Source organism: Sinocyclocheilus rhinocerous, unplaced genomic scaffold, assembly GCF_001515625.1.
Source record: "Sinocyclocheilus rhinocerous isolate Xijiao unplaced genomic scaffold, SAMN03320098_v1.1 scaffold1238, whole genome shotgun sequence".
Taxonomy (NCBI): domain Eukaryota; kingdom Metazoa; phylum Chordata; class Actinopteri; order Cypriniformes; family Cyprinidae; genus Sinocyclocheilus; species Sinocyclocheilus rhinocerous.
This window is the reverse complement of record NW_015662954.1, coordinates 705,320-729,870: the sequence shown is the minus strand read 5'-3', so window position 1 is coordinate 729,870 and position 24,551 is coordinate 705,320. Positions and strand designations below refer to the sequence as shown.

The 24,551-nt window shown below is 38.3% G+C and overlaps 1 protein-coding gene across 1 annotated transcript in view; it reads left to right on the top strand.

The window, feature by feature from the left end:
- Positions 1 to 24,551, top strand: part of LOC107728538 (neurocan core protein-like) — a 141,822-nt gene that overhangs the window by 67,351 nt on the left and 49,920 nt on the right. The window contains exons 5-8 of the mRNA XM_016538743.1: positions 675 to 802; positions 2,510 to 2,803; positions 3,142 to 3,915; positions 9,388 to 10,431. Of these exons, the coding sequence (XP_016394229.1) occupies positions 675 to 802; positions 2,510 to 2,803; positions 3,142 to 3,915; positions 9,388 to 10,431 (2,240 nt within the window). The remainder of the gene's footprint in view (positions 1 to 674; positions 803 to 2,509; positions 2,804 to 3,141; positions 3,916 to 9,387; positions 10,432 to 24,551) is intronic.

Below are 24,551 nucleotides of genomic sequence, written 5' to 3'. Positions count from 1 at the left end.
AAATTTTTAGCTGCCGTGCTGATAAATTGGTCCCCCTTGCATGAAACAGAATAGCGCAACTTTCTTCAGAAGGAATCCGGGACTCAAAGCAATTTAATAATCAGCCGTTCTAATTAATCGTAATATCTATTATGTATCGACCGCATTACAACCCCGTTTATTCAGGCTTGCCACCTCCAATCACTTTTCCGTGGCTGAATGTCAGGCGGCTATTGATTTCAACATTCATATCTACCGCATATTGTCAGCTCGTAATTGAGCCGCAAGGCCCGGCCCTCACCGAATAAAAGGGTGAGCGGGTTTTTCCCTCCCTGCATGGAAGAGCTCTAATTGGGCCATCTCCAGAGAAGCTTGGCTACACATCAGTGAAGACGCAAACGTGCAATTAGCGCAAGCGTATGGCGACATCAGAGATCTCTGGACTGGGATGGAATATATGCGGGCTGCTTTAATGGTTTTATATAACTGACTTCAATATTTGGGCTGCGCGAGAACCCCTATCCGCTATTTCTCTTCGGAAACCCTGGAGTGCCGTGTATAATCTCTTAATCAGACTTTAGCCGGCACCCCTGTGCCATCCAAATCGATGCACTTTCCAGTAATTGCACAGTTTATCTTACTCACTCCTTCCCTCCCTGGAAATGACTCCTGGTTTGTTTTGGCTCCTTACCCAGGTATCCCATCCAGTCGCCTCGGCCCGGCTGCTTTGGCGACAGGGAGGACTCACCTGGCGTGAGGAACTACGGCAGCCGAGACCCCGACGAGATGTTCGATGTGTACTGCTTTGCCAACGGCCTGCAAGGTACCGCAGATGCATTCAGTTACAGCTCAGTCATCCAAAAACTGTGTCTTTAAATGTCCTCGTGAGCCTCAGACGGCGGAGATGCATGTACCTGCTCATGTCCCAACTCCCAGAACATCTAAGTAGGTCACCATGCTTTCAGCTCAGCCCTATGGTTTATGCCAGAGCGGGTACAGTTATAACATGCTCTTTTAAAAAAAAAAAAAAAAGTGCACGTCCATTTGTTTCGTGCAGGAGTGACGGTTCTGCCTCCGACTGTGAATTAGTATTCCTGAATGTCTTAAAAGTTTAATGCCTGTCATATTGGTGTAATTTATTCATTTATGTATTTTTACAGAACTTTTGTTTTAATTGATAAAATGTTTTATTTATTTGCGTGTTTATTTATTTGTCTATTTATTTGCGTGCTTATCTATTTGCCTATCCATCCATCCATCCATCTTTGGGTGGACTTATTTAGAATTATTTAGTTTTGTCCTTGTATATTACTGTATATGAACAGAAATTGGATCAGAAGTATAAGAAGTGATTTTTGCCATTGTGGTGGATTTTATGATAAACATTCAGTATTTTATTTAGTATATTTCTAATATTTCATTAAATATTGGTATATTTTTTAATTTTTAACTTGACAGTGTCTAATATTTATTTTATTTTATTTTATTTTTATGCATGACCAACATCCAGTTTAGAAAAAGGAAGATAAAAAAGAAAGCACAGTTTCAAGTATACAAGTGGTACAAGTATGGAACATAAATGATACACAAAGTACATCAATTTAATGTGATATGTAATGTAATGTGTACAAAGTACACAATTAAAAGATTTTAAAATATATTCAAGGCTTTACAAAAAAAATACTTTTTGAAATTTATGAAATTGTTTTTGGACAACTGTTTACATTTAAGGATAAAAATATTGCATAATTTAGCCGTTTTTATTTTATTTTATAGCATGAAAATAATCAAACATAATTTTCGTTTAGAAGCCCTTCATTGTTCATTTTCTTAAAAAAAATCCCACCAAAACAATTTTCTAGAAATACAGTCAAAAATGTACGGAGCCCTGCACATGACATGCAAGAAAAAAAAATCAATCATGTGCACAATATAATAATTTGTTCCCTTTGTTTTACTAAATAGTGCGAAGAACATAATTCGCTCCCTCATTTTACTAAATTGTGTGCACAACATAATTCGTTCCCTCATTTTACTAAATTGTGTGCACAACATAATTCGTTCCCTCATTTTACTAAATTATGCACACAAAATAATAATTTGTTCCTTTGCTTTACTAAATCGTGCACACGACATGATCATGGTCGGATTGTGGTCACAATTTAGTTGAATCAAATCAAGTGAACAAATTATTATATTGTGGGCACAACTTACTTAAAACGAGGGAACTAATTATTAAGTTGTGTGCACGCTTTGCTATTTTCTTCCTGCATGTCATTAGTGGGGCTCTGTAAAAATGAATAAACAATACATTAAATCTCGTTGGTACAAAAAGTACATTTGAAGTTTTTCCTATATTTAGCAATCACCTGTTTTACAGTGTAGATGTGTTAAACAATATTATGAATATATAACCAAATTTAGTTTCTTTATAAAGTTTATTTATAGGTCTCATGTTGCAAACAGCAGAATTCTTATGGGAAATTAGCACTTATAAATAACGCGCACTATCCATCTTTACTCTCTCTAGGTGAAGTGTTTCACACCAGCGTGCCGGAGAAGTTGAGCCTGGCATCTGCTTCCACTCACTGCCACACTCTGGGAGCTCAGCTGGCCACGGTCGGGCAGCTCTACCTGGCCTGGCAGGGTGGCCTCGACCGCTGCGACCCCGGCTGGCTGGCTGACGGCAGCGTGCGTTACCCTATCAACCTGCCCCGGCGTAACTGCGGAGGAGATGAACCAGGAGTACGGACCGTTTACCACAACCCCAACCGCACCGGGTTCCCAGACACTAGTGACCTCTTTGACGCCTACTGCTATCAAGGTTGGTTGAACTACTGGCCTTTCTCTGTTTTGCTACAGGCATATATTCATACAAAGATCTTTTCATCTTTTTGGGGGGTTTCGACCTCAATGATGAGCTGGAGATTTCTTTTTTTACTTTGAGAAGTTTCATTAAAAATTCTCTTACATCCCGTCTACATAATTTTGGAGCATACTTCCGAATAATTTATCAAGAGATTCACCCTTGTGTCAGGAGTATCTGAAAAATGTATGAAATGAGGATTAGGTTAAATTCGTATTACGGACTTCTGTATGGATATCTGCTTTGTAGTTTTATCTGTCAATGCCGCCATTAACAAGACTATCTTCCTCTTTCAGAGAAGAATTTCGAAGAGCAGGCGGTGATACTCCACAAAACCCTAGAAAACTCCAATTTGAACTCTTCAAGCGAAGAAGAGGTGCCGCTCCAAAGAAACGGAGCCTTCCCTGAACCTTCAACTTGGACCGGTCTGGTCGATCTCGAGAAAGAAGACTTCAAGTCCATCATAAACAACGAATCTTCTGAAATCTCAGAGGAGCATGTTGTAATCCATCTTGGACCTGAAGAAAGGTCTGTAGAATGGGAAGACGATGCTGTGGAGAAGCAGGAGAACCTTCAAGGGGGTTCGGCGAAAGAGGAGACCGATGATTCAGATGGTCCCGATGATTCAGATGGTCCCGATGTGTCTCCTGACCCGTCTTCAACCACGCCATCTTCCTCTACGCAAGCTCAGACCAGCAACAGCGTCATTTCCAACTTTGTGAACACAATAATGAAGCCATTTAGGTACTGGACTGGGACTGGGGAACCTGCGATACCGGCCACAGAGTCCAGCCTCTACAGAGGAACCTCAGAAATGGTCCCACCTGCCAGGACGAAGCCAAGTAGAGAGAAAACAAGCAAAGTTGGTGCTGATAACGCCATCGTGGAACCTAATATCAAGGAATATTCATACAATCCCTCCTCGTCAGATCCAGAAGAAGAACTCTTGGAACAGGAGAAAGAAGTGGTCTTGGTGGCTGCACAGCAGGAGATAAAGAGTCCAAGCAATTCTTATATGGATCATCCATATTCACAGACCTTCACAGACAGCTTCACTGGACCAACCAAAGGTACAACACACTCATCCAAAGCTTAATAGAATATTAAGCATGTACAATTACACTAGACCATGCAGCTCCTCTTCTTAATTGAAGTTTGTGAAGTAGGTGAAGCTCGTGCTTAATTTAGTTGAAGTAAGACTTGATTACATTTTGTATTATTTTATACTTGGTTTATGTAGAACTGGGTGATGTGAAACCACAAAAGTGAGTTTCCTCTATTATAGATTTTTGGCCAAGAAGTCAATCTTTCAACCAAGAGGTCAATCTAATGTTTATTGGTCAATAGATGGGTGTTTCTTAAAGGGGTCATATGATGTTGCTAAAAAGAACATTATTTTGTGTATTTGGTGTAATGAAATGTGTTTATGTGGTTTAAGGTTCAAAAACACATTATTTTCCACATACTGTACATTATTGTTTCTCCTCTATGCCCTGCCTTTCTGAAACGCGTCGATTTTTACAAAGCTAATCGTTCCGAAAAGCAAGGTGTGCTCTGATTGGCCAGCTATCCAATGCGTTGTGATTGGCCGAATACCTCAAGCGTGTGACGGAAATGTTACGCCCCTTACCATGCTGTGATGCCGTGTCCCGGTGCGACGAGACAAAAACATTTAAACCCATTATAAACTAGGCATTTGTTTGCATCCAGTGGGGATATAATTATGGATTATAATGACTTATACTGTCTTTTTACGCGTTGCGTTGCATCGCGCCATGTAAACATAAAACCATGTCTGCATTTGTGATCGGAGAAACGACAAACAACAAGCGCTACTCTACACTGCTCAAAACTTGCGTTAGAATCATCAGTGCCCAATTCTTTTAATATAAAAACGTACTTACAGACTGTGAGTCAGAACAGCCGGCTTCCAGGATCAGGAAACAGTCCTCCATAAAATGCGCTGCACACATCTGAATATCTGGGTTGAACTGTTCTGGAACAGTGTTGTAAATACAACTTAACCACTGATTTCTAGTCGTGTCCTCTTTTGGAAGACCAAACAAAGTATTTTTGCTTTCGCAACGAAACACACAGTGTCTTCACAACATGGCAGCAACAATAAAGTTATGTCTTCTTTCTTTGCGTGAACATTTGGGTGGCATTATGCAAATCGTCCCACATCGTGACGTAGACATGTGGGGGCGTGTTTGAACGAGGCGTTTTAGGAGGGCGTGGACGAGTCTTAACTTTTATAAAGAATATCTCTTTAGGTTTGAGACTTTAGTCTTTGCAACTTTAGAGATCTTATCTATTCACGAACAGCTTATAACACTCCAAAGAGAAAGGACACCTTGAAATCGCATCATATGACCACTTTAAACTTCGACCATTAAATTACGTCTATATCTAATTTGTGGCAGCATTACCTCAAGACGGTGCATATTTGTTAGTGGACAAATAAAGTGTGAAAAGTTGTTCATGTCCAAAAGTGCCAATGGTTGAAGAAGCACCAATGAAAGGAAGTGAACAGAGAAAAATAAAATCATGTATAAAAAAAAAAGTTTTTATCCATTGTAAATTAGTGGAAGGACATATTTTTGGTATTTCTTCAGCTGAATCCAAGTACACATTTCAACACTGAATGGACTGTACTTTTAACCCTCATAGTGTGGCTTTCAGTGTGGCAAATCAGATATGGTGCAAAGATAAATGCCCTTGGCATACTATGTCCTCCAACAGCTTGCTGTTTATTTTTTCATTGTTTTGAAAGAAAAACAAAATGTCAGCAAATGGTTCTTCAGGCACAGGCGCCGAAGAGGAAGGTTGCCGACACGATTCGTTCTCTGGAATACAAAAGTGGGAGGGTCGCTGTAGAGGTCACAGCACTGAGATGTATTCCTGCCTCCGGCTCTAGGGCTTTTAATGGATATCAATGTCTGTCATATCTGTGCCAAGTAAAGCAGCATAGTAGGAGAAAGCAAAATGGGATCCAACCTCTGAAAATTTAGTGTTGCGAGCCTTAGGCTGAGAATGAAGCATGTCTAACTGGTGTGGTTTTAGCGCGATGGGTTTTGGCAGCAGTCCGTTCTCAAGGCATCATCAGTACAAATATCCTCCCTGCAAACCAAATTCAACAGGGAACATTAATGTTTAATGCCGGGTGAAAATCCAGCTTTAGTCAGCATGCATTATTTACATCAGAATCTAATTAATGTGCTTTGGCCAAAACCGCAGGCACCGCTACAAATTCCAAGTCTCTCCCAATTATACGAGGCGTGATCATCGTCAGGGCCATGGAGTGTGTGCGTAAAGATACTCCGGACTCAATCTGGCTGTTTCCGTTCATTTTTCCTCCAGCAGAGGTCATTTAGTCGAGTTCGGATTCACTGGCTATTTCACCCTTCGCTGCATGCTGCTCCGTCTCTCCCTTTGTTTCGAGTTTCATTGCATAGAGCCTGTTGAGAATTCAGAAAACCCTGCCATCTTTTATATAAACTCACCATGTCCTTGAGTTCCACAAAATATTGTATATTGTATAAATGTGTGCTATGAAGAAATTCTCTGAAATGCATACGTGCCATAGAACAACGTGCTTAAGTATCCGTTTTGTTGAGTGTCCAGATACTTGAGCTTTATTTACCCTGTTTAAGGGGACACTTAAACCACAAAATGCATGAATGTCATTGCATTAGATACAAAATATCAAATCAAGTGGCAGTTAATCTAAAGAAAAATGTTTTATACATGTTAAACTAAAAAGCTAAACCCTATGGTTTAGCTATGGAACCCTGTTTCTGCCTCAAAGTAAAAAAAATCTCTCAATATGTAATGTGGGGTTTGGGTTTTGTTTTTGTTTCATGTTCATGTCCATGTCCATGTCTTTTATTTTGTAATTGTTTCCTGATGTTAGTGTCATGCTTCCCTTGCCTCATGTCTCTCTGCCTTGGTTCATGTCAAGTCTGTTCATGCCTCATCAAGTCTGTTCATGTCAAGTCAAGTCTCGGATTATTGTTTGGATGTTTGGATCACACTGTAAATAAACTGCACTTGGGTTCTTCACTACTCTCGCCTTCAGTGGACTGATTCATTACACAATTGTAACTTTGTCTCATATTTGGTATTTTTTGTCTTATAATTGAGAATTTATGTATCTCACAAACCTTATATCACATTTTTCAATTAATATTTCTTTATATTATCTACTCTCCTGACTGATTTGTTAAATCTCCTTATTGCAACTTCTTTTCCTAATTACAACATCTTCTTCTGAATGCAATGTTATATCTCACAATTGTGACTCTTTTATCCCAATTGTGATATTATATCTGACAGTTTTGATTTTATATCTCATAATTGCAACTTTAGTTCTTCTAACTGCAACATTGTATCTCCAAATTGCGACTTTTTGTTTTATAATTCGGACTCTCCCGAATGCAATACTTTCTTCCAATTGTGACATTATATCTCGCAATTGTGACTTTTTGTTACAATTCCGACTTTATATCTCATTATTGAAACTTTTTTCCCAGTTGCAACATCTTCTAAATGCAACGTTATATCTTACAATTGCAACTTATTATTCCAATTGCGATATTTTATAATTGCGACTTCTTCTGAATGCGACTTTATATCTCAGAATTTCGACTTTACATCTACCAATTGCAAATTTATGCCTCTTGGTTGTGACTGTCTCACATTTAAACTTTCAAAATTGGGATTTTGCATCTCCCAGTTTGGATTTTTTTTTTTCTCCCAGTTGCAAATGCATGTCACACAGTTACGACTGTTTATCTCATAAGTGTGACTTTGTATCTTACAGTTGCAACTTAATAGCTTACAGTTATGACTATTCATATTTGGAACTATATATCACAAAATGCAGCTTTGTATCACCCAGACTAAAAACCACCTTGACACTAGCTGCTTAAAAGTAATCGCAAAAATGGATATAAAAAAGGCAGCAGCTATTTGCACTAAGTGCAAATCGCTATAGATTCTATTTACACTGTTAAAATAGCAAGATTTTCTGCTATTTATACTACTTATTGCTAATAGTGGCAATTATCTGCACCTCAGTATTGTAGTACATTATAAAACAGTACGCAATAATAACGTTTAGTGTAAATTATCATTTTAATTCAAATTATTAAATTAATGCCACCTTATTGGGACAATAAAGCCCTCCCTACACCTACCCTAACTCTACCCGATACTTTATTTTCAACTCATTTTTATTGGAAATAAATGCCTTTCTGATGCGATATGAGATTTGAAAAGGGAGAAAAAATGTTTGGCAAAAGGCGGGTTGCCGGGTTCGATCGCTTCAAAAAGCATGCACCTTACCATCTACGCCACTGAAACTGATGTTTAAGGAGCGTTCTTTCTCAGTGTTGACTATCCCAATCACACGCTGGTGGGTGGAGTTAGTGTAAATAGCCTCTGCCAACAAGGCGGGCTATTTGCACTTAGTGTAACTAGACACTCTGATAAAAAAATCCCTCACAGCTTTTGTGTGCAGATGTCACTTGGTTTGATCTTGCTCCAAATACTTTACATTATGTGGGTAATTGTCCCACTATTACAGTACATCCAGGTAATTGGTAGAATCTATTTAATTTCCTGTGACTGCAGAGAGTAATCAGTTATTCATATTATTAATTGCTCAATTACTTGGTTATGTAAATTGCACCACATCCATGTGACACCGCAACAGCAGAGACTTGAATAATTCATTATTGTTTCATATTTCATTGTGTGTACTGAACATATGGTCTGTGAATATCTAAAACGGCCTAAATGCTAAACACTGCTTGTTTCCTTTAAGGCAAAGCATGTTACCTGAGCAGATATATGAATTATCCATGCACACAGTAAATACTTAAGCTAAACCAAATATCTCTTCCACACAGCCAGTGAAACCTTTGTTTAGGATTTGGTTTAGCACCGTGTACTGCAGCATGCTGAGTCACTTAATAATAATAAGTCTAGTGCTTACGGTGTTTTTACTTTATTGCGCTCTGAATTAATACCTACATACATCATGAAGTAAATCAAGACCTTTTTGCTTCTTGAACATAAAGATTTGGGTCTTATTTTGTCTAGATTTACTGTTAGAAAGCATTGGGAATTAACGGCACCGGACAGGAGCATGATGTACGAGTTCTTTGTGCCGGGGCAACATAAAGAAAAAGAGCCTTATTACCTGGATTGCTTTCAAAACGAATGTACATTTCATCCCCGTTTCACCCAGGAGTCAAATATTACCCTTTGGGAAGAGAATAAAGGTCATTTTAGCTACGCTTGTAGCTCATTTTTGATTAAAAGATAGGTGTGTTGAGACCGATAGATTAATTGCTGGATATCTCCAGGGCATTGACGGATAAATAATGACAGTTCTATATCGAGCCGCACGCATTAAAGTTAATTACCATAGTTCTGGGGCGGGAGTTAGCATATTTTGCTCGCTAATTAAACATACATTTAAATGAAACGATCTCCTCCCTCACTCCATTAATCACAGTGTTTTGTCATCTCTGCAGGAGCTATTAGATCAGGAACGGCGGATCCGACTCTTTCTTCGGCACCTAAGAGCTTCGGTTCCATGAGGAGCAGCCAACAAATTTTGCCGCTAAAGTCCTTGAAAGTTGCCCCAAGCAATAATAGGCATTTCATAACTCAAACAAGCAGTCCCATGGAAGCCAAAAGAGACAGTTTGGAGATCATGACCATTCCTGTTTCCAGGAACAACCCTGAGAACTTCTCCGGGGAAGGGAACGACTTGAACGAGGATGGTTACCCTATTCCCAAAGGTCCTCTGTCACCGTTATCTACAGAGGAAGAAAAAGATGGCGAGGGAAGTGGAGGGAAGGAGTTACAATTCACCCACCAAATGAATGGATCCGATGACCACGGAGTCCCGCTGGAGACCACTGTCAGATGGCAGCTTATGAGTCTCCAGACGACTCAACCTACTAGTGAACCCAAGCATGAGAAACCAGCCGACACGGTTGAGGAAGCCAGGGGGGAAATCATGTACGTCCATCGCCCCATTGAAAAACACAAGAACAATCCCTCGAATAAAGTCAACGTGCCTTTTGTTAAACGGAAGCAAGACCTAGGGTTGACTATTGCACCGGAAACACACACTTCCAACACACCTACCACACCAAGCCCTGGAGATCCCAACGAGGACAAGCTAGCAATTCAACCACCAACCGTAGGAATCACTCCTTCCCAACCTGGAGAAGAAACCACTACCGAAGACATTTTGTGTACTCCGGATCCAGCCGTTTCCAGCACGTGGTTACCTGTGGTTCAAGAGGAGGTAGATACTCCACAACCACCGGTTCCTACCATAATAATGACGCAAGCTGGACCTACGGTTCTGCCGACTAGTCCAGGTCCAAAGGACACTTCCCAGCAGGCTGAGTCCAGGTCAGGAGGGTCAGAGTCATTTGTGTTGGCTCAGGGCTGGATAACATCTGAAGCAGTTCCAACAGAGGAACCTTCATCCCAGACCACAGGAAAGACAGAGAAAGACACAACTGTGGCTGGGAGTGAAAACAGCCCCTCCAGAACTTCAGGTAAACCGCTCTTCAGTTGCGTTCTGTTGATATGAGAATCTAAAGGCCTGTTTACAACATGAAAGATACGAAATGCAGTAACACTTTAGTTTAGGTACCAATTCTTACTATTAACTAGTTGCTTATTAGCATGCATATTACTAGCATATTGCCTCTTTATTAGTGCTTATAAAGCTTTAATGCCTTGTTCCGCATGACCATTTTTTACATCCCTTAATCCTACCATATAGCTAAACTTAACAACTACCTTACTAACTATTAATAAGCAGCAAATTAGGCGTTTATTGAGGCAAAAGTCATAGTTAATAGTGAGAATTGGTTGCCAAACTGAAGTTTGACCTGAAATGCTTTGAGAGAGCTTACTTGGGTTTGTTTATTTGTTTCATTTTTACTCCGCTTCATTCTTTTGTTATTTTCTTCATACTTTTATTCCTGTCTTTCATCTTTAATAGTTTTTTTTCTTTCCTTCTTTAGCCCTTCTCTTTCATTCTTTAATTTTCCATTCTTTCTAATTTGTTCTTTATGTTCCTATACATGTCTTTTGTTTTCTCTTTCTTTTCTTAAATTTTTTTTTTTTTCTTTTTCTTACATTCTTTTCGTTTTTCTTTTCTTTTTCAGTTATGTCTTTCTTATGTTCTTTCTTTGGCACGGTATTGTTTTTTTTATTCTTTCCTGCTTTCATTTGTTATTTTCCTTCCATTCTTTCTTTATATCATTCTTTCATTTGTTCTTTCTTCCATTCTGTCTTTCCTTCTTTTTTCATTAATTAGTTTATTCTTTTAGTTTATTTAATTTCTTTTTGTTATATTTTTCCTTTTTCTTTCCTTTTATTTGCACTTTTTTTGCTCTTTTCTTTTTCTTTTTTAATCTCATTGTTTTTCTCAATTTATTTTTGTTTTTGTTCTTTCATTCTTTTGATATTTTTCCTTCATTATTTTTCCTTCTTTTGCCGCCTCCTGCTCTTTAATTTTTGCTTTTTCTGTTTGTTTTTCATTCTATTATTTTTGTTTATATTCCTATTATTATGTAGTTATATTCCTTTATTTTTCATTTTCTTTTATTCTTTATTTTGACTTTTCTTTGTTTTGTCCATTCTGTTATTTCATTTTTTTTGTTATTTTTCTTCCATTATTTCTTTTGTTCATTCTTTATTTTCTTTCTTCAGTTCTTTCCATCATTCTTTCACTCTATATTTCTTTCTTTTGTTCTTTTTTCATTCTTTCGATCATTCTTTATTTTGCGCTTTTTTTTGCTTTTTTTGTGCTTTCTTCCTTTTTTTGTTTTTCTCCTTATGTCTTTCATTCTTTATTCTTTATTTCTTTTTGTTATTTTATTTCTTTCCACTTTTCGATAATGTGTTTATTTCTTATTTTCCTTTATATAATTTTATTCTTATTCTTTTGGTCTTTCCCTTTCTATTTTGTTTTTTCATTCATTCTTCCTTTCTTCCGCTCTATATTTCTGTCTTTTGTTCTTTCTTTCTTTGCGTGGTAAACAAAGAAATGTATAGCTGCAGCCTCAGAGTAATTAGAGGGTTAGGGCCAGTGCAATTAGAGAGTCTCGCTAAGGCAGAGATCTTAGTCTAAAACAAATCAATGTTGACAGAAGCCAGTAGATGTGTTCAGTAATTGACTCCATTCTCGCTCTAGTCTATATGCATGTTTAAACTGGTGCCGTATACATAAGCTCAACCTCCCCTTGTTCAAATCGATTTCTTGGGGTAGGAGTTTCCTAGGGTGCAAGACCTCAGAAACACACTTCAGCAAACAAAATAATGATCTTGAAAGCAGCTCTAGTAGGCCTCTGGCATAGAATAAATGTAAACAGATGGGCATCTTTAAGTATACAAAACACATAAAAGAATGAATCATTTAACCCAGACCATACAGCCCGAATGAGACATTTTACAGCGTTTGACGCATGTTTCTGCAGCATAAAGTACGTAACTACAGATCAAAAAGGTTTTTCAAGGTAAGATTTTGTCTGTCTGCTAAATGAATCATTGCTGCAGAGCTTTGACTGTTTAGCATATAAAAAACGATGAAGAACTTCGAAATGCACGGAAAAGACGAGACAAAACTGCTGCTAAACAACTGTTTTCAACTGACAGAAAGAAACACGCATTCGAGCAGATTTTTTGCCTGAGGATTTCCTTCCAAAAACCCGGTTGCTTTTGAGCACAAAGAGCAGAGAGTCCTGTTTGTCCTCCTTTTCCTGCAGCGCAGGTGGAAGTTCATAAGCCTTTTTAATCAATGATCTGCCGGTGGAGAGGCTGCTGTTCTCTGCCTCTCCCCCGAGGCCCTTTAGGCATCAGAGAAGTGGTTTTTGAAAAATAGCCGCCGTCACGGTAGTCATAACACCAGCACTAGACCGGCTTGCCCTTAATTAGAGAAGCACCTCGCTCTGCGATAAGACGAGGAGGTGCTGTGTCTTACGCGACTTTGCTGTTCCATCACTCTCGCTGACATGGCTTGGAGCTGTTTGCACATGGAAACAGACATGTTCATCGCTCTTTGTAAGACAGACAGGTGCAGTGTACTCATTCACACACACATACTACATACACTGTCACAAACCCACCCAATTTCTGAGCAGGCCAATAATAATAAGTAATACATTTTACTTCGATTTTTTTTTTTAGTTAAATTTATTTTTAGTTAGTTTTATTTCATTAGATTTTTCTAAAATGTAAATATTTTAATTTTGCTGAAATTTTAATATTTAATTTAATTTTAGTGAAGCAGGATACACATTGAAGCATGTTTATCTGTCTTTACACAGTGGACTTAACACACTATATGCGCTCTTACAGGCCCACACTATTTCTATTGTGCAGGTGATTTTATTTTATTTTATTTTATTTTAATATTGTTTATTTTTTTTTATTTTTTTTTTCCGAAATGGTAGTATTTAATTTAATTTTAATAAAACATGATGCACATGTAAACAGACAGACAGTCTTGAACGTGCATTTTACATGTGCTCTCTCACACACACACACACACTACACTCTTACAGACCCACGCTATTTTTTATTGTTAATAACTTAACATATTAATTTATTTTATTTTATATTATATTTTGTTTTGTTACTATAAACATTCTTACAGACTCATGCTATTTTTATTGCAGGGGTTAATAAATGAATTATGTACTGTAATTCATTTTACTCAGATTTTTATTTTATTGTATTTTATTTTATTATTCTATTTTTATTTTATTATTTTAGTAGATTTTGTTTTTCTTTCTTTTTTTTGTTTTTTTTTATTTGAATTAAATTTTTTCATTTTGCTAAAATTGTCATACTAAATTTGATTTATTTTGCTGAAATGTTCATATTTAATTTAATTTTAATACAGCATGATGCACATATAAACATACATTTTCGCATTATATTTTTTTACATCGATATGCATTATTGAATTGTATTTTAAATTAAATTATATTTTAATGTTTTATTTTACAGATATGTTATTATTTAATTTAAATAATGTTTTTATTTAAAATATTTTAAATATTTTAAAATACAAAAGTATTTCAAAATATCTCAATTTAAATAGTTTTGAGACTTGCCAATTATTAGGTTTCACATATATCGCATAGACTTGGTCGGCATTGCTGGGAACGCCCAGAAAAACGTCATATCCGTTTATGCCGTGGGGGAAAACAAACCATTCAAATTAACATGCAGAGACCCTGTTAGGCACTTGATCTTTACTCTTTGTTATGATTTCTATTTTTTTTTTCTTGGTGAAATGCCAAAAAGTTGCTGTGTGGCGTTCTGCACCTCTAATAAGCTAAAAAAAAAAAAGATCTGTAGATTTATATACTGCCGATTAACAAACGGAGGTAGCACAATCTGAGCGGGTAGCACAAATCATCAGAACACCGGCAAGGAGAACAGTAGTTATGGATATACAATGAAACATATCAAGCTTAATATTCAGGGTTTGAAATTAACTTTTTCACTCACCAGTCAATTTGGCTACTACATTTTTAAGTTACCGGCCATTCATAATTTCTACTAGCCAAAAAAATTAAACAAATAAATTATGAAAAAAAGGCCAGCGGTAAGCCAACAGCTTAAGGCTATCCACACTGGATGCGACAAAGTGACCATTGCAAATCATTTGGCGGAAGCGCAGCGCTGTGCGGGAGACTGATCCCGCTCTGTTTTAACGCGCGGCTGGCGGATGCGCCGGGTAGCGCCGCTTCACACTTTTGGAGTACTTGCTTTTTGCAGTTTCGCGTGGGCTGTAATTTAAAAACAGCGCCTAATATGAGGTCTCCCTCGCTTCGGCGATCGACCCACCGGGAATGTCCCGGTGCTCCCAATGGCTAGTAGCTACATGGCTGGGTATGTTCAAGTAAGCAAGATGCCCAGATGCTGCGCAATTAGGCTTATTTAATATATCATGATGAGTCTCGAGTTCAGTATTTACACTAAATCTGTGCAGATTTGGCTTACATGAACTTCCTCAAGAAATTAATTAGTAAACATAATTTACGAAAAGTAACCCGCCAAATTGGCTAGTGATTTGACAGCGTTACCCGCCACAGCTGATTTTTACCCGCATTTGGCGGGTTGGCGGGTGTTAATTTCAAACCCTGTTAATATTCATATTCATATGCACTCCAGATAGGCTACACTACTTACCCTGTAATGACCTGTCATTACAGTCCCGTCCCCCTGCACCACAACCCAGGTCTAACCCTCCTTGTTTTCACATCACAACGAAATAAATGTCATACTCATACCTATTAAAACATTTATTTCATATTATTATAAACAATCCTTTTATGAAAATTAACAATGGTTTTACTATAGTAAATGCGTAGAAGGCTAACCATGTATTTTGAGAGTTTTTATTACCAATTGTAGCCTATAACCACAGTTTTACTACAAATACCATGGTTAAACTATGGTTAGTGTAGCAAAACCATGGTTAATTACCATGGTTTAACTATAGTAACCATGTTTTTGTTTTTTTGGTTGTAGTACAAAACAACACGGTTCATTTTCGTAAGGAATACTTTCATGTTATTTTATATCTATTTATTTTACCGCATGTATTTGTGAAAATGATAAGGCTATACGTATACCACATAGAATAATGCTGCACATTTCAAGGCACTTCAGTGGACCTTTAATGTTACCTGTGTTTTGTCAATGTTAAAATTCTTTCTAATATACCAATAAAAAAGTATGATAGGCTTTTTACTCAGGTCTTTATCACTTTATTAAAATTATGCAAAACAAAATGACAAATGTTTACTTTAACAAGCCGTCACGTATAGGATTGCCGTAAGCTCTCTCTTGCCTGGAGACTCAATCAGGTAACAAAAAGTGTCGGAAAAACTACACCTCTGACCATTCCGTTATGTCGTTTGTCCAGTCACAGATACCGTATGGACAGTCCGACCCAATACGGCTCAGTTTTTATACGTATCTTGCTCTGTCGGGTGGCAGAAATGATTTTATGAAGGCCATTCTGGGTTAACACCATGCTTTTACAGTGAGGGGGAAAGGATTGTTTTCCCCCACGCTGACTCCGCCCCCACAGCCAGGGCCGTTTTAACCATTGTGCTAGGTGGGGCTGAAGCCCCGGGGCCCGAGCAAGGAGGGGGCCCGTGATTGGCTGTGGAGTAGATTGACTGGAGCGCCGATCGCCAAAGCCACCACGCCCCCCACTTATTAGCGCTGTTATTTAGTTGAGCTTTCCCGTAAATTCCATGCATTACCATTTGAGATTGAAACGTAAAGTTTGAATTTGGTTTACCAATCAAATGCATTTATTCTATATTTGACTTTTGAACGATATGCGCACGTATCTATCAGGTGATTGCTGCCCAGTATGTCTGCATTCACCTCTCTTCACTTTGTTCTGGAGTAATCTGGAAATGATCGCGCAAAGAACAACATTCCAATAAGTAAAAATGTCAGCAATTCTAAAAAAGAGAAGGGCTCAAAAAATGAAAAACTTCAAATACAAACAAAATAAAAAACATGACTTAGTAAATTCCCCAGCTCTCAGGTTAATTTACTAAAGCTGATGATGGAGTGAAAGTTGCTGGAACAGCAAGTGAACCGGACACATGGAGCAGATAAAAACAATGTCATCATCCACATTTTCAGTTTTGTTTTAGATAATTAAAGCAACAGTTTTTAAATAACGTAAGCATATGTAAAAGTATGGTATTTTAGCCCCCTGCTGTTGGGGGATGAAACCATCATATTTAAAAACATGATATTAATCATATTATATAATAAAATATAATTTGCTGTTACTACTGTAAATATATATTCAATTATTATTGGATCTCCTTCAATACTCTTAGAATCTTTACTTATTAAAACTCAATACAACGTATATATTTTTTCTGCAATTATACATTTTAGGCGCAGTGAATGGCACATTTTTTCTTAAAGTGGGCCTTTAGCTCCGTTGTACCCTATATATATATATATATATATATTGTGATATATCATTATTGTGATGGGGGCCCTGCAGTAAGTCATAGCCCCGGGGCCCAGTGCGGTCTTAATGCGGCCCTGCCCACAGCTATGACTCGACACCAACGCCGAGCCGAAAGGAAACCACAAAGCTGACTACCCTTCTCTCCTTCAGGAGAACAAACATTGTCACATGGAATGTCAGGACACCGACCAAGTCTATACTTAATTATTTTTTTATGTGCTTCATTTTTAGCTCGTTGTTACCCTGTGCTGTTGCTTTTGAAACCGTGAGCAAGACTTACATTCTTCTCACTGCCAGACTCTAAATTATAAAGCCCAATCTGGGGTTCGGACGGACAATAGAAAGCCTGTGAGTTATTATACTCCAGCTCCTTAAGATGAATCACCCTGCCTACAAGGTAATACACAATGAATATATGATCAGTGTAGCAAATTCAGTGAGAAAAATGTCTACAAAACATCATCTGTACTAACTCACATCGACCAGAAGAACTGGGGAAAAGTCCCACCCTACAGTTTTTTTTTCCTCATTGAATATTCTGTTTTCAGAATACATTATTTTCCCCTAATGTATTGCACTGCGTGTATGAATCTGGCTTTAATAACTTGTGAGTTACTCACACCAGCCATGAAAGCGAGTTCAGGGGAGATAATGATCGCATCCGAGGTGAGGAAGCTAGCATGACTGCTTCCAATGTACCTTTCAGTCTCCATGGAAGCTACGCATGCTGCATTCAGGCTTTGATCATGTGAGCGCCGATCGCTACTACTGTTTGTAGACAAGCTAACAGTTGTACTTGCAGCTAACCGAGCTGCCAGGCTCTCTCCAGGCAAACATCACCCCCTCCTTCAGATGGTTTATTTACTGTTTCACCACCCACACGATCCGCTGGGTGGTCTTATGTATCAGGAACTACGATGTTTGTTATGTGTGTGCAGTGTGCACTAAAGCAACTGTAAACATCAAAATCTCAGCTCTTAGAGCGGGAGGGTTTTGGTATTCTTTTTAAAATACTAATTTAAAGACAGGGAAGAAGATGTTTCTGTGATCCCTTTATAGTGTTTTTTTATTTTTGTGCATTTTGCATCTTTATAAGTCAGATAGATAGACAAAGAAAAACAGACAAAGATTGACAGAATGACAGGCAGAACAATAGAGGTATATAGACAAACAGACTGACAGATATTTAGACAACAGACAGATATTTAGACAGAACGATATACAGAATGACGGATAGACAGAATGACAGACAGACAAATAGAACAATAGACAGTTAGAACGGTGGACAAAATGACAGAAAGAACGACAGACAGATAGAGAGAACGACAGACTGACAGATAGAACAATAAACAGATAATTAGACAGAAAGTCAGATAGACAGAACAACAGACAAACAATTAGACAGAATGACAGACTGACAGACAGAACAATAGACGGATAGTTAGACAGAACGACAGACAGAATGACAGATAGACAGACAGACAAATAGAACAATAGACAGATGGTTAGAACAATGGACAGAATGACAGAAAGAACAACAGACATAGAATGGCAGACTGACAGATAGAACAATAGACTGATATTTAGACAGAGCGACAGACTGACAGATAGACAGAACAACATAGACAGAATGACAAACAGATAGACAGAATAACAGAATGTCAGATAGACAGAACAACAGACAGATAGTTAGACAGAACAACAGATAGACAAAACGACAGACAGACAGATAGAGCAATAAACATAGTTAGACGGAATGACAGACTGACAGATAGACAAAACAACAGACTGACAGACAGAAAAATAGACATAGTTAGAACGAGGGACAGAATGACAGATAGAAAAAACAACAGACAGATAGTTAGACAGACTGACAGAACAGAACAACAGACAGATATTTAGACAGAATGATAGAAAGAATGACAGATAGACAGAACAACAGACGTAGACAGAATGACAGACAGACAATTAGAACAACAGAATGACAGATAGACAGAACAACAGATAGATAGTTAGACAGAACGACAGACTGACAGACAGAACAACAGACATATATTTAGACAGAATGATAGGCAGACAGATAGAACATCAGAATGACAGATAGACAGAACAACAACAGACAGATAGTTAGACATGGCAGACAGACAGAAAGACAGATACAGAACAACAGATAGAACGACAGACTAACAAATAGAACAAAAGACAGATAGTTAGAACAATGGACAGAATGACAGATAGAAAGAACAACAGATATTTAGACAGAGCGACAGACTGACAGATAGACAGAACAACAGAACGACAGACAAAATGACAGACAGAACAACAGAGACAGAGCGACAGACTGACAGAGAAAAACAGAGATAGTTAGAACAATGTACAGATAGACAGAACGACAGACTGACAGATAGAAAAACAGACAGACAGACAGAACAACATACAGATAGACAGAACAACAGACTGACAGATAGAAAAACAGAGATAATTAGATAGAAAGGCGTACAGATAGACAGAACGACAGACAACATGACAGATAAAGAGAATGGCAGACTGACAGATAGAAAAACAGAGATAGTTAGACAGAACGACGTACAGAACGACAGAATGACAGACAGATATTTAGACAGAATGATAGAAAGAATGGCAGATAGACAGAACAACAGACAGAATGACAGACAGATAGTTAGAACAACAGAATGACAGATAGACAGAACAGCAGACAGATAGACAGAATGACAGACAGACAGAACAACGGACTAACAAATAGAACAAAAGACAGATAGAACGATGGATAGAATGACAGATAGAAAGAACAACAACAGACAGATAGTTAGAGAGAATGACAGACTGACAGATAGAACAACAGATATTTAGACAGAGCGACAGACTGACATATAGACAGAACAACAGAAAGATAGACAGAACGACAGCCAAAATGACAGATAGACAGAACAACAGAGACAGAGCGACAGACTGACAGATAGAAAAACAGAGATAGTTAGAACAACGTACAGATAGACAGAATGACAGACTGACAGATAGAAAAACAGATAGACAGAACGACGTACAGATAGACAGAACAACAGACTGACAGATAGAAAAACAGAGATAGTTAGACCGAAAGACGTACAGATAGACAGAACGACAGACTGACAGATAGACAGAACAACAGACAGACAGAACGATAGACTGACAGACAGAACAACAGACATATTTAGACAGAATGACAGATAGACAGAACAATAGATAGACAGAATGACAGATAGACAGAACTACAGACAGGTAGTTAGATATAACGACAGACAGAATGACAGATAGACAGAACAACAGACAGACAGGCAGATGGACAGAACGACAGACAGACAAATAGAACAATAGACAGATAGTTAGAACAATGGACAGAATGACAGACATAGAGAGAACGACAGACTGACAGATAGAACAACAGACAGACTGACAGATGGACAGAACAACATAGATAGACAGAATGATAGAAAAACAGACTATGGTACAGACGAGGCGAGAAAGGAAAAAGAGCTCTAAATGTGCACTACCACTACACCATGGCTTTAACAGCTTTCTTGCTTTATTAGTGGTGATTTTTGAATTGGACAAGTTAGAAACCACCAAGCAAATGTCCTAGAAATGACACGCCAGCAACCACTTGCTTACTAGTTTAAAACTTGTTTACACATGCTGCATTGTGTTTGTGTATTCATTTTAATTTTAGTTAAATGTTTAATAATTTTGTTGTGTGTTTTTGTCACATTATTAGTTCCCTTTCAGTCGGTCACTCTCGACGTCACGTCTGATGACCGACGAAATTGGGATCTCGCTTAGAGAGACCAATCTACTTAGAGTGTAAACTAAACGAGCCAATGCACATTGGCATGCGATTATTGCATCCAGCTGCCGCTGATCACAGCGTGAGTATAAGTAGGCAGCAGATGCAGCGCATATTCAGCTTTTCGCTTCGGAGCCAAGCGATCACATCGTTCTGCTCCTGACTATACTCTACTGAGAGAAGAAGACTGAATGAGTTCAGCGCGCTCTTGGAGAGCTCTTCGTGTGAGCCTTCTTGCACAGTTGCTGTGCAAGGTCAGGGAGGACGAGGAGCAGGTCCGTTTGGTGGCACACTATTGGCCTACCCGGACCTGGTTCCCGGAACTAATGCTCCTCGCGACAGCCCCACATAATAAATATGCACAGTACACATACATATAGTATGTAAACAAAATTTTGGATGCGATTTATCGCGATTAATCATTGTGACAGCACTAATGTTTTTTTTACATTTTTGTTTTATTAACAGCAGCATTTGAGCTGTATGAACGTCTTGGTTACGTATGGTAACCCTCGTTCCCTGAAGGAGGGAACGGAGACGTCACGTCCCGTCGCCACAGCTCCTGTACCACCGCTGAGCGGCCGGGTCACCGGCTCGGCTCCTCAGCGAAAACCTGAATATGCGCTGCATCTGCTGCCTACTTATACTCACGCTGTGATCAGCAGCAGCTGGATGCAATAATCGCATGCCAATATGCATTGGTTTGTTTAGTTTACACTCGAAGTAGATTGGTCTCTCTAAGCGAGATCCCAATTTCATCGGTCATCCGACGTGACGTCTCCGTTCCCTCCTTCAGGGAACGAGGGTTACCATACGTAACCGAGACGTTTTTTATAGGTATATATACATATATATATTTATTCATTTTAATTTTAGTTGTTTTAGTACAAGTTAAACTAAATAAAAATTAGAAATGTTTCCTTTGCAACTAGCTGAAAAAAATAACTGTTAACGTTTATTTTATTTTAAGTAACATTTTTTTGGTTTCTAGTTTAAGTTAAGTATATAAATCCTGAGATTATACCCCTCGTTTGGTCATAAGCTGTTTTGTAAACTTAAACTCATCTTACTTCCATCATCCCGTGCTCAGCATTTTTCATAAACGCAGTGCGAGTTCTGCCAGGTTGAAAATTGAACTCAAAGTCTGATGTTCCTGATATACGACGGCCTCATTGTCAGCGCCGTGGAGCGTGTGCCGCTGACCTGGATTGAGTCTGGAACACGGTGATGAAGTATCCTCTTTTATCTGATTATACGTGCTGCTTCAGGTTCCCAGCCGACTGGGCTGTATCTTGCCGGAGCTGAATAGACCAGACAGCTTCGACTCTCTCCACACCCCACTGAGATGCTTATTTTAGCAACATGGCATTTTATTCTCCCCTATCACTTTGAGAGAGAATGTGTCCCAGCATTTAATGTGCTTTATAATGTCTGTGCACGCAAGACAAGAAGCCATCTCTGCGTATGGACACACTGCTATGTGAGTAACAGGTGCATTTAAATGCAGTGTTAATGTTTACTTTTTTTGAGGAGGGTTGTTTGTTTTAAAGTGTGGTCAAATGTACTTTTTTCGACAAATTTTTGCAGGCAAAATTTCAGTATGAATCCACATTTTCCCACTGGAATTTCACAAGGGATTTCTGTTTTACTGTAACTAAAATGGCATTAAAATTAAAATGCTTTGTATCGTTATGTTGCACATTTGTTTTTGTTCAGTTTATTTTGTTTGCTTTTGTTCAGTTTATTTTGTTTGTTTGTTTTACATTTGTACTGCAAATTTTTGTTGGTGAAATCCAGTCATTTTTAAAGGAAGCCATGCAATCAGGAATTTTACGTACGTAAGGGTAAAAAAATGTCCTAAGGCAGATTTTGCTACTGGTTTGAATTGGTCACACAGACTATACTATTGACAATAGGCAATTAACCTTTTTTGTTTGCAAAATTTTGCTGATGACAGTTTTGTTTAAATTTAGTCAGTATTTTTTTGTCATATTCATTCATTTTGGTAAGTTTTATTCTCACCAAAATGGCATATTGTCATATTTTCGTCAAGTTATTAAAAAAACTTAAAACCCCTTAACAATCGTCATAAGGCGCATTGTTTTGTTTTTTTTGTTTTTGGTTGTTTGTTTTACAATGTAGTAATATTTCCTGTTGTTTGGCATATTTCCATGCATTTGAGAATTTCAAATGGGGGCAAAATGTTTCTATACACTGTTTGAGTCGGTCACGCGCATTCGTCACATTGACCAACAAAAATTTGATTCATTCGAAAGTGACTGCACACATCAACATTATTGACAATTGGCAATGGACCTTTTTCACCTTCAAGATTTTGTTAATGAAGTCTTTTGATGGCAACATTGTTTATTTTTAGTCATTATTTTGTCATATGAATAGCAATCCATGCAATCGGTGATTTCAAGTTGGTCAGAAAGAAAACTGTTAATTTGGATGTAAACTTATAAACACTGTTGGAGTAATGCATATGACGCGAGTTACGTAATCAGATTACTTTTTTCGAGTAGCTAGTAAAATATCTGAGTTGCTTTTTAGAATAAGTAATGCTAGTTACTTTGTTTTCCCATTTATTGAATAACAGCAGAAGTAACTTAACCGATTACTTTCCATAAAAAGTACCTAAGTAACATAATTAGTTGGGGTGCTCCGATCAGGGTTTTTAACAAAAAAAGTTTAATTCTTATAGTGAAGACTATGCTGTTTTATTTTACATTTGATTATCCATTTCTAGGGGTGCTCCGATCAGGGTTTTTGAGGCCGATCACCGATCACCGAAAGGCAGATCTGCCGATACCGATCACCGATACCGATCTTTTTAAAGCCTTCTTTTTATCTTTTATAACTATTTATATTGATACTCCAATCAGAATTTTTAGACATTTATTCAGGGCCTGAATTTCATTTTTGAAAATGTGGGGAATTCCCCTCTTAGGTGTCTCTTGTGAGAGGAGAAGCAGCACGGACTGTGCTTTCACAGAAGAACACCGTGGCTGTTTACCACAAACACAACATTTATCCATTATGTTGATTTCAAATCCATGCTTTTTCAGCATTGCAATTCTTTTTTTACACAGTACAGTAAATAGACTCGGTGCAGAAACGATCTCGGCACTGCAGCAGACGCACCGCTCCTGAACGCACTGCCGGACCACAACCGTGTGCAGTGAACGCTTTAATCCGTTAACATGAGCGCAGAAAAAATATGCACAGCGTATGCACTGCAAACGGAGTAATGTAAACGTAGCGTTATGTGTGTGCGCTGCGAGTGTGCATGAGCGCACGGTCTCCAGGAGAGTGCGCGAGCGCTGAATGGTTAAACACTGGCAAGAATTAAAAAGAAATGCAATTTATAAACTTTAGTGACGATGTGACACTGCCTCGACTGTGCAAGTGACAATTCCTGTCAACTGTGCAGCCAGCGTGTAGCTCGCTTATAGATAGACGCGATGTGTGGTGATTTGAAGCCAATTGCGTATAGAGAGAGAGAGAGCGCGCGGTGATTCACTCACGCTGTTTATGAAGTTAAGTCTCACACAAGGTTTTCAAATTACTTTATAAGTTATTTAATGAAGAAATATTAAGGTGAGTACCTCACCTTCAGCATTATAATTATTTCACCCGCGCCGGACAGAGACGGTGCCGCTGCATGTCGTGCCAAACCTCTCACGGCAGGCGCGTCATCAGCTTGAGATCGTTTTTTTGAGATCGGCCTTTTAGAGACCACTGATCAAACATCCCAATGTGATTATTGGCCGATAGTGATCGGTAGCCGATCAATC